An 11,588-nucleotide genomic window follows, 5' to 3' on the forward strand; every position below is an offset into this window, starting at 1 on the left:
TTGTCTTTTCTCTCGTGCTTTGACTGAAGCTGTGTATGCAGATTACCTGTGTTCCCCGAGGTGGCGGACTCAGGAGGCCTAGCGCCGCTGGGTAAATGCGAAGTCTCTGCTGGCAGACACCCTGCCCTTTTGATCCAGTGCCCTGAGCACCCACCCGGCCGCGTCCGGCAAGGAGGAGAAAGGTGGGTGTGGTGAGAAAACGTCTGCACTAATGAGGGCCAGGACAGGACGATCCCAAAGCCACCGAGCACAGGACAGACACAGCACACGGAGATCCCCAGTCCTTCTGGCCTCTCTCCAGTGTGGTGGCAAAAGTTGCGTAACTACCGACGGCTTCCGGGCGGCGCTGGCTGGCAGCAGCCGTCCCAAGTGGAGTACCCATAGCGAGGCCCCCGGGCCACAGAGCAGCGGGATGGGGCAGAGGGGGCGCGCTTTCCCCGCACGGTCTCCAAGCGAGCGGGAACAACAACAACAAAAGACCGAAACCAAAAGCTTCCTTCCGGGCGCTGCCCGGGCCCTGCAGGCCGCCGAGGGCGCGTCTCTCCAAGTTGCTTTCGCTTTGGACTTCGCAGGGAAGGGTCCTCCCGGCCCGGCGCCCCGTTCCCTAGAAGGACCGGGGGCAGTCGGGGCGCGGGGCCGTGCGGCCGGGAGCAGACGGGCAGACCAGCCGGCGCAGCGCGCCCTGCGGCTGCCCCGCGCCCTGCGCCTGCCCCGCGCCCTCCACCTGCCCTGCGCCCTGCACCTGCCCCGCGCCCTGCCCGCGTGACAGGCCCGCGCGCGCCTGAAATGCACAGTACATCATGCGAGGGGTGCGGCTCCGACGGGATGGAGCGTCGAGGCCACCTCCGCACCCAGCGCCCTGTCGTCAGGGACATAGCTGTTGTGTCTGGGCGTCGCTTCCAAGGCTGTGTTAGGGCTTAACTGTTGCCCACCCACGCCTTGGAGAACAAGGGTGGGGAGAATTACTCAGAAACGGAGGCCACAGTTCCCTTTTGAAAAGGGGGCCAGCCAGAAGGATCGGAGCCAAGGGCGCCGCCTGATGTCTTGTCTGCATTAGTGGGGATTCTCTCTTGGGGCCTTAGTCCTTTCTGCGGACACAAAGGGCTCTGTTTTCACCATCTGCGCTGGTTAGCAAGAACAGATAACGAATTCAAGGTTTAGCCTTGTGCGTTCTTGGCCACCAAGCGCTTGAAGGCAGTGGCAAGGCCTTTAATTCCTGGTCAGAAATGCTAGGCTTCCCCGGTAATGGCAAGCAGTTGTGGGACAAAAGTGCCATTTGTTCAACGGGTGGACGGTAAAGGCAACGTGAATGAAAGCCTGCAACTTCTTTGAAGAATTATAAACGAATGCAGTGAATGAATCTATTTCTCCCTAGTGTCTTCCTTACAAACATAAGCTTGCAGTATTTATATCTTTTTGCTTTCTGATGCAATGGTCAGAAGTCTCTTAAAATATATCACTGATAGAGGGAAAGTGCCATCACTTTAATAAGTGCGGCCAAAGAGCCGGATTTGTTTCAAAATCCTGTATTTCTATATGGTAACTCTTGAAAGTCAGGCCATCTCCAAGCATTTATTTTTCTCCTTAATCTTAGATAGAAGAGATTAACTAACCGTCAGGGAAAAATTTCTTTGGTTTTAAAGATAAATGTAGACACTTGAATAGAGAAATATGGCATTTGTACTGATGAAGGCAGAAGTGGAATAAGATTTTCTGAACTGAAATTTGGTGACAGTGTTTCTTTGATATTGCTGAGGAGCAAAAAGAAAGCTAATTCACCAGCCATCAGATTCGTGTGGACTGTTAGAGCCACATGTTGTATAATAAATGAAGACAAATTGCCTGTGAAGTAAAATTCCCTGAAAAATCTGAAAAAAAAATCTCTTATGTTATTTTTAACTCTTCTGGAGAGAACTATTTTGGGATAATTACATTGTATCACTTGGGGCAAGGATGGAGGAACACTTTTATGTAATTTTACTGTTTTCTGTGCAATCCAGTTGTCTGAGTATTTTAAGAAACATTTTTCCTCCATTAAAAGTGTCTTCTCTAATAATTAGTCAATAGATTATTATGAGTTTCATTTTCAAGAGACACCCTCTTTGTTTTATATGTCTCAACATGAATTGATTTTGTCCCTCAGCCCTCTGTCCCTTTACTTTTGTTATGAACACTTCTTTTGAGTTTTTAATTGAATTCAACAATAATGAAAATTTGGCCTTAGCCTTCAAAGCCTTTCTCTTATGAAGCTTTTCTTTGACTGCTTTAGCCAGAATTTATCTCACTTCCTAATCCTGGGTGTCATTGATTGTATATTTTAGCATTTTATTGTGAAAGGTCTTACAGTCTCACACATTGTTCGGTGTTGGTCTGTTTTTAATTTTAGAGAAATAGGTCTCCTTTTTTTTGTGCCTATCAAGCTCTGTTGAAATGATTTATTTATGTGTCTGCCTCCCTTTCATCCATAGAGGCCCTTTTATATGTTGGTAATCCTAAAGCCTATTCAGGTGTCTCCCATGTAATAAATGCTCAGTAAATTTTTGTGGTGGAACTGAATTTCAGGAAAAGAGGTATGATTTATTTCTTTGTATGTGTTGTCTACGGTACCCAGCATACTTCCAGGCAAAGAATGTATGCTTAATTAGTACTGTTTTGTAATTGATCAACTAGTTGACAAGGTACTATATGCTCTGGGAAATTTAGTTGTACACTGTGGGTTTAAAATTGCTATTTCATCAGATAGGTACATTTTTGTCACCTTATTTAGTTATTTTTTTTTGAGAGGGCATCTCTTATATTTATTGATCAAATGGTTGTTAACAACAATAACATTCTGTATAGAGGACTCAATGCACAATCATTAATCAACCCCAAGCCTAATTCTCAACAGTGTCCAATCTTCTGAAGCATAACGAACAAGTTCTTACATGGTGAACAAGTTCTTACATAGTGAATAAGTTCTTACATGGTGAACAGTGCAAGGGCAGCCATCACAGAAACTTTCAGTTTTGATCACTCATCATGAACTATTTACAATCAGGTCAAATATGATTATTCGTTTGATTTTTATACTTGATTTATACGTGAATCCCACATTTCTCCCTTATTATTATTATTATTTTTAATAAAATGCTGAAGTGGTAGGTAGATGCAAGATAAAGGTAGAAAACATAGTTTAGTGCTGTAAGAGGGCAAATGTAGATGATCAGGTGTGTGCCTATAGACTAAGTATTAATCCAAGCTAGACAAGGGCAACAAAACATCTACGTATGCAGAAGATTTCTCTCAAAACAGGGGGGGTGAGGTTCTAAGCCTCACCTCTGTTGATCCCCAGTTTCTCACCTGATGGCCCCCCTGCGACTGTGCCTGTCTTAGGTTGTTCCTCCCTTGAGGAATCTTACCCGTCTCTGGCTAACCAGTCATCTTCCGGGGCCATACAGGGAAATGTAAAGTTGGTAAGAGAGAGAGAAGCAATATTGTTTGAAAAGGTTAGCTTTTTACTTCTTTGCAGATTTATGCCCTGTGGCTTCTATGCCCAGCATTTGTCTTAAGGTATCTTTACCACATGGAAGAATTAGGATACTCGGTAATTTCGATATGAGGCACGAATTCTACTCAAGGGTTGTAATTAGGAATTTTGTCACCCTATTTTAACAGCTACCAGTTGAAATACCAGAGATGCCGAGAGTTTGCATATTCTGAGGGCAGTCATCATTGACTTTAGTAATTTTCTATTGAATTCCCACTGTGATAAATGAGAGCCCTTTGACTTCTCCCACCCTCCAAATTTGGAAGTTTTAGTATTATTTTAAATTCTCCTATGGGTTAGTTTTATAACTTACATAATACACTTAAAATTTTGGTAGTGTTACATGATTCTCTGTAATGTACAATTTTTCTTTTATCTCAACTTGGTAGTTCTGTCTTTATTCTTACATTGACAAGATTGAATGTTTCCATTTTATTCTGTAATTGTACTTTAGTCTTTAGTATTTTCAAGACTAAGCAGAATTAGCCTAAAATTAAAAAAACCAATATGAGTGTTATATTATTATGCAAATGGTAAATACTGCTTACAGTGTGGCGTACTAGTGTGCTGTTGAAGCCGGGTTCTTGTTTGCAGAGTTGAAGAATGAACTTGGCAAACTCTCAAGGTAGGAGAGCCAGGGAGAGGTTTTTATTTAGAGATTAAGTGAAAGGATGGAGCTCCTAGCATGACAAGAGAGCCCATAGCTGTGCGTTGTCTGGGGGTTTTATAGGCAGTTGAGGATTTTGGGGAACGTGAAATAAAGGCTTAGGGGTGTGGATTTGTTAAGCAGTCCCTGAATATTTAGAATTAACTTAACAGATGGAACTTCCTGCTTTGATTTCTTCCCGAGATACCAGTGTCTTGGTCTGGGCCACCTGTCCAGCCCCCAAAGTGGGCTGAGGTATAGTTTGCTAAAGAGTAAGTTAAGAATCTTACTTCTTAACTTCTTGGGTATTATAATGCAATCTTATCTTTAAGGTGGAATCCTACCTGCTTTTTACTATGTTGTTTATGGCTGGGTTTACTTGCCATTATTTACTGCCCAGATCGCAAATCATCTCATCAGGTCTGAAGGAGGAAAGACAGCACATAGGCCTGGGCCTTGTAGCATGCTAAAGTGAATCTCACACATGATTACAAATGATTAGCATAATCAAAACATGTGCTTCTCTTCTTTATGTGGGGAATATTAACTGATCTCACTGAAGAATAACTCTAGAGCTTAATGTTTAACACAGAGTTTTGGTAGGGGGTTTCCTTGCATGTAGTTACATTGCGCTGACTGTAAATATCCTGCCTTGCTTTTCCCGGAGGCCCTCACCCCACTCTGACTGCACCCACAGTCCCTGTCTCACTGTGATGACTTTTTCTCCTTTTGGTCCAATGACACATGTATTTTTCGTTTTTCTACTTACAGGTAAATATTCCTAGCAGCTGTGTCAAATGGATTCTTTTTTTTTTTTTTTTTTTTCAGTATTCCATAGAGGACTACAGATCATGCTACACTGTAGGTTAGCTTTTGATCTTAGGCTGGAGCCTCTTCAGATGTCCAAAAGTTGGGGAGTGGGGGACTTGCTCTGGGGTGCCAGCACCTATACTACTAGCAGGTCACATTCTCCCTAGAGTGTTCATTCAGTTTTTTTTTTAAAGCAAAATAATCCTGGGTTTTCCCCCTAGGTTGTCACCCAGTTGCCTTCATTGTAGTGTGTATACACTTGTTCATGTGGGTGTGTGTTCACACTGGGAGTAGGGAATGTGAAGAGACAGCTGGAGCAGTTGTTTTGCCATTAGGTTTTCAACTAATCTTTCTGTTTTAGGTCTCTTTTTCATTTCTGAGGTTTTGTCTTGGAAGGCTGTCACCTTTCCACTGTGGCAGTTTTCTTTCTGATTCTAGGTTAGCTCCTTTGCTCTGTCTTATCCTTCCATGTACTATTGAGTATTTCAGTCTTCCAGAAATTTGTTGCAATTTCTCGAATGCTGATTGCTCCCTTTAACTGGATTTATTCTCTTTTTAATTCCTTTACTTTCATTTTAAGTTATTCTTGAATGGTAACAGGCCACCGTGTGTGTGCTTAGACTGTCTTTGTGACCTGGGAGATCTGAAGTAGTTTGCCTGTTGCCACTGAAGTTGTACTTTGGGTACAGAGTTCTCTGAACTGAGATATCAAAACATCTTTGTGATCGATTAACCATTACTCAGGCCAGTGAAACATCCGTTCCTCCCTGGGGTAATTTAAGATAGATGGTATCTGAGCTCTGGTATAATTGGGCTGGACTATTCTGTATAAGCAATGAGGGAAGCATATAGGTCCACTTCCCTAAATGAGCTGGGGAGCAAATTAACACATTTAAATAGAAGCCCCTTAACTGGATAATGCCAGAACTTCAAAGAGAGTGAGCCCAAGGAAGGATCCCAGGGAAGGGTCCACAAGTTGATGCTCTGTGCCCAGCATGCAGGGTTTGCAATAAGCATGTATTCTCTGAGGCTGAATTCCATCTTGGATATGTGCTGGAAAGCAAGATATACTCCACTGTAGCCCCAATGTTATTGCCTGGGTTTTTGTTTTTTTGGTGACTTTTTCCTGATTCTGACCAAAAAAGTAGTGGATTGTTTCTTACTGGCTTACATACTCTGGACTCTGCAATCAAGAAAACATGCAGCCATCTCCAAACTACCATATTTTGTGGTGGGCTTGACTTTAAAAATTTTAATTTTTAAGATTTGTATTTCTTGATCTTTTCCTTTGTAATTTCCATTATTTCAAGGCCTTTCTAAAATTAGACAATTATTAACCAATTATTTGCATTTATTAAAAAATAAAAGTTTCACTTTTTTACATTTAACTCTCAAATTCATACAGTGTTTATGTTGACGTGGTGTGAGGGAAGGATCTATTCTTAATATTCTCAAGTATCTAATAGCCTCTCCCACTGGTGTGTAATATTGCCTGTATTAAGTAGAATCTTGTACATTAAATAGTATCCTGCTGTTTCTGTTACAGGCCTCAGGTTTGAATGACAACAAATCCAAGGCTTATGAAACAACGGCTGTTGCTGGTCTGCTGGCTGGCCTTTGTGATGATCAGTTACTGATCTCAGTAGTGAAGCTTCACTACCAAGATACTAAGAATGAGGGTGGAGTTGTTGAAGATGTGCTATATCCAACAAGTACCGAGGGAGATGCATATGTAACATTCAGAGGAAAAAAAAGGTGTTTCCAAATCAAATTTTTGTCATCTTAGAAATACTTCTGCAATGGAATTAACAGTTGAATTTCACTAAAACAGCTTCATGGGATTGATAAAGTTTAAAGAAGCTTTTTTAAAAGAAATTATTATGTTCTGAGTATAAAAATGGCACAATACTGCATTAGCAAAATACATGTGAAAATGGCTCCTGATGAAGTTGCTTGTAGCTGGCAAATTCTTGAAGACAAAAAATATTTTGAATTTCTATGTCTAGGGATAAAAGTGATACATTTTATTGTAGAAAAGTTGTAAAATACAGAAACCTCCCCCACAATCCCCACCAAAATGACCTATACTCTCACCAACAAGATAACTAGTTTGAGAATTTTGAGGTGGTTTCAGCAGTATAATTACAACATTTGCTTCTCTTTCTTCAAACCAACAAGTGGATTTTTTAAATATAGTATCTGCTTTATTACTGGTATAGTTGGATTGGAGAAATATAGTTTGAATTTGGGATCAGATTAAGCCGTTTTCCCTTCATCCATTCCTGACATAGCTGAGAAAGTTGGGTCTGCAGAACATATTTACCCCTCTAGCCTCATGAAGGGGGTCAAGCCTTCCTTATACCTCAGTGGCTGGCAGAATAAATAGCCAGAGAAAAATTAGTCTCCCTGCTAGCCTCTTGGAGGTAAAAGTATCATGTGAAGTAGGAGTAGAAGAGACTTTTCTCTGCTTGAGGGAAGACAGGATCTAGAGAGATCCAAGAGCCTATAGATTATGAGTACCTTTATCTGTCACCATTAATTAAGCCATTCTTAGTGGGGATGGTCAGAAAAAGCGATGGCAGAAAGGGCTCTTTTTTACTTCTCTAAGGGGATCGTGGCATTTTTGAAGTTAATAATGTATATGTTGAATTGGTAACTCAGAGAAAGAGAGAGCTCCCATGAAAGAGAGGGCTCACATTCATTCATTTATTTACAAATATTATCAAGTGCCTGTAATTTGTCAGGGATCATTTTAGGCCTTCAGAATCAAGCAATGAATGAAGTAGGCAAATTGTTTTCTTTCATGAAGCATACATCTGTGGGGGAGGAGAGATAATAAACAAGCAATAAATGAATATATGATATGTTGGGTGCTTTATTTGTATAGTTACGTGTTAATATGTACTTATGTTTATATATTCATTTATATCTATATATAATATGAGTGCTATGAAAAAATGTAAAGAAGAATCAAAGGATAGAATGTGATGGAAGGTGCTTTAGATAGAATGGGCAGGGAAATACTCTTTGTTTAGGTGATAATTGACAGAGACCTGAATGAGGTAAAGACTCATGCAAATGAGGAGGAAGAACACTCTGTGCTAAAGGAAGGATGGGGAAGAATCTCTGAGGGGTTATTATGTTGAGCTTTTTGAAGAATAGCAGAGGCCTGTGTGGCTGGAGTGGAATGAGCAAGGGGGAAAGCAATAGGAGACATGGTTCCATGGACAGCTGGGCCAGTTTATGTTAAGTAACTTACAGTTTGAGGCAAGGTACTTGGATTTTATTCGGGGTGAGATAGGGAAGCCTTTAGAGAGTTTGCTCAGAGAACAACAAAATGTGGATGCCATTTCTTAGACGGTCAATCTGGTAGCCATACGTAGAATAGGAGCTACTGGTTTTATTGCTGTGTTGATGAGGGTGGTAAGAGAACAGGTGATTGAGAACTGGTGGGTATTCAGGATGCGTTGATGGATTAGGTATTGTTTCTGAGATGCTTTTGGAAGGGATATAGTTATGAAGAGTTGAAATTTGGTCATGGAGATACCTATCTGGAGAATGGAGTAGAGATTTCCACAGGCAGAAGGAAGAAAGGTCAAGGCTGAAGGTAGACTTTGGAAATGATATATGCAGAGATAGTATCTAAAGCTGTGGAAACTGTTGAGATCATGGTGGCGCAGGGGGGGGTATGTTGGCAAAGACTTCTGAGGCCTGAGGCCTGGGCATGCCAACATCTAGAGAATGGGAAGAGGGGGAGAGTTAGTTAAGAAGACTGAGCAGGTCAGCCAGTGAATTAGAGGAGCACAAGGACAGCGGGGTATTCAGGATTCAAGAAGGTGAAGTCTCCTCACGGCCATAATTGACAGAGTGGGGGATTTACTTTTAGGTTTTTGCTGTATATATATATATGTGTGTAAGTTTTTAAAAGTATGATTAGGATCATAGTTACACATAATATGAATTTTAACATGTTAAAGTAGAAGGGAAAACTAGTTGAATGAATGTTAAATTTAGGAGAAAAATGTAGAAAAAATCTTAGGCTTTCTAAATAATACACTTGAGCATTTCTATTATTATTAATTAGAATAATTACTAGTTGTATCATGCCACAAACACTTCTGATGGCACTGTTTCCACTTGGTTGCCGAGAAGGTCATTGGAAAAAAGAAACACTGTCTAGGGGGAGATGTTTGGACTGATGTGTGGACCTGCGTAATGCAGTCTCTCATTTTAGTGAAAAAGTAAGTGGTGCCTCTGATGGTCCCAGATCCTGTTTCTTCTGCAAAGTGTTTCCTATGTAGGACCACAGAGCGCTCTCACCCTATGACTTCTAGTAAAGAAAATGCAAACTTGGTAACCTGAGTCAGAGTTAAGGGCCAAATCTGGGCCTTGAAATTCTTCAGTTATTGCCTGGGCTGTTTTATGTTTCTATATGTCCCACTGATGCTTGAAAGCAACAGTGAGTTTTTATGCTGTCATGGGTATGCCAGGTATTTACCTAAAGACTTATTTTGGGAGTGAAAAAACCCAATTGGGATAAACATTAAAAAAGCTTTGAAGAGGTGAAAAAAGAAAACTTTGAAGAGGCCAGAAAAGTGGAAATACGAGTAACTAGTTAAAGTCGAAAGCATTGGTTTAAAACTATTCGGTAAGAAACCCAGGGTCCTATACAGCCATCTGATGAACTTCAAACTTGGAAGGTTCCCTAGAGAGGCCTCTACCCTCAGAGCAGAACCAGAACAGTGCATATCTATGGGCTTGGCTCAAGATGTTGTTTCAAAAAAACATTCTCCCTGTAAAAAATATTTGACCACCTCTGTTTTGGGGAAAGCAGTGAGAGTCTGTGCATCCCAAATTAGTAAGGCAAAAAGGTAGGTGGCCTTGATGGGGCTGTGGGATCCCTTTGGTGCGCTGCTGGGGCGCAAGAAGCCAGTCTGTGCTCGGCATCTGGAGCCCGGTTTAGGGTAACTGCTGCAGATACAGGGACAGTGGCAGTAAAAGAAGGTGCTTATGTAGATGGCTGGACTAACAGCGCTGTTGTCATTTTTCTACGTTAAATTTTAGGTCTTTAGCTCTCTAAGTGCTCTCCTTGATCTATTTTTTGGGGTCAAGACACTCTAGAAAGTCTGGTATTGGAGCTAAAAAGGAAAATACCAACTTATGCTTCAGTCCTTGGGAATCCAATGAAAGAATCTCCATTCAGGGATCATTCATGGCTATCAAGAGGCTCAAAGAATCTTTGGTGTTACAAGCATGTTGTATTTTAGGAAAAAAACAAGAATTTCATCAGTGCAGGGAAAAAATGAAATAAGCAGAGCCTCAGAGGGAGTACACAGAGAACTAGTAACTCTTTGGCGTCACTCGACCCTCAGTACCTGAGACTACTAGCAGAGGAGAAAGGCTTGTTCTTGACACAGGTGCTTCCCTTTACCTGAAGAAGAAGAGCAGCTTATATGAAAGCACACTGAAAAAATTGCACGTTGTATGTCAGGTGAGAGTGGATGGTGAAACTACCACAGTTTGGATAAACAGTGCTCAAGATGGTTCTTAGCCAAACAATGACGCAAAAGGGTTCATTGAGAAATAGTCACATGCTTTTCATTTTGAACTTAAAAAGGAGACATTTATTTTGGAAGGAAAGGAAAGTAGAGATAAAAGGACTATTAAGTTGGCACGTGAACAACTAAGTTCAAGGTACCTTCAGGTTCTGATTAATTTCTGTAGGATACACATTGACATTACAGGCTCTCCTTCTGGCATGTACTTGTTTAAATAGGAGGTCATGAAATTAGGAAGGCAAAAGGTAGGTGATAAAATCTCAGCAATAGTAATGATAACGGCTACTGCTTTCTCTTACAGAGTGGCGACAATGCCATTAGCTTTTCACATACTGTCTCTTTTAATCCTTGTGAACATTCTTCACTGTAGGCATTGCCGTCCTCATGTTAAGAGGGGAAGTAACTAGGATTTGGAGAGGTTACACTTGTCCAGAGTTATCCAGCTGGCCAGGAATAGGGCGGAACTAAACCCAGTCATCTGGCTACAAAGACAATATAAAACTTTGAAAAAAAATCTCACTAAACTTTGAAGAAATTTCACTTTCTCTGCAGCCCTAATTTTTAGAAAAAGAAGTAGCTTTAATTCTAACTATAAGAAGTTTGGATGGTTATTAGTATGTCACTGCAACTCCTTATTTACAAAATTTGCATTTACCCCAAATAGCATGCTCGTGAAACTCATTTTAGAAACTTCTTAGATGGAAAACATTTCTGATGCAGGTAAACTTTATCTTGTCTAAAGCTCATTGGTACAAAGTTACTGGACATACGGGATTCAGCATAAGCATTTACATAAACTTTGGTTCTTTTGTTATAGTTAAGAATGATGAAGAAAGTATAGTGTCTTTTTCTTTATTCCCCCCTTTATTTTATATGTGTATAATTGAAGTAACAGCATTTGAAGATCCTAGATGATCAGAATAACAGCAAACAGTTATTTACCAGGCATCCATCCAAGTGCTTTACGTATCTTTACCTATTCAGTCCTGACAGCAACCCTGTGGAGGTATTGTCTGTATCTCCCTTTCACAGATGAGGAAACTGA

General features: G+C 40.9%; 1 protein-coding gene across 1 annotated transcript; it reads left to right on the forward strand.

Moving 5' to 3' along the window:
- The first annotated feature begins 825 nt into the window (after window positions 1–825).
- Window positions 826–11,091, forward strand: RBM43 (RNA binding motif protein 43). The gene is given in 9 exon segments (XM_057505359.1): window positions 826–909; window positions 6,532–6,735; window positions 9,123–9,182; window positions 9,185–9,226; window positions 10,050–10,080; window positions 10,083–10,142; window positions 10,145–10,243; window positions 10,281–10,340; window positions 10,343–11,091. Coding segments are annotated over 9 exon segments (1,248 nt in total). The 3' UTR covers window positions 10,951–11,091.
- The last annotated feature ends 497 nt before the right edge of the window (window positions 11,092–11,588 follow it).

The sequence above is a fragment of the Manis pentadactyla genome, chromosome 8 (assembly GCF_030020395.1).
Source record: "Manis pentadactyla isolate mManPen7 chromosome 8, mManPen7.hap1, whole genome shotgun sequence".
Classification (NCBI taxonomy): Eukaryota; Metazoa; Chordata; class Mammalia; order Pholidota; family Manidae; genus Manis; species Manis pentadactyla.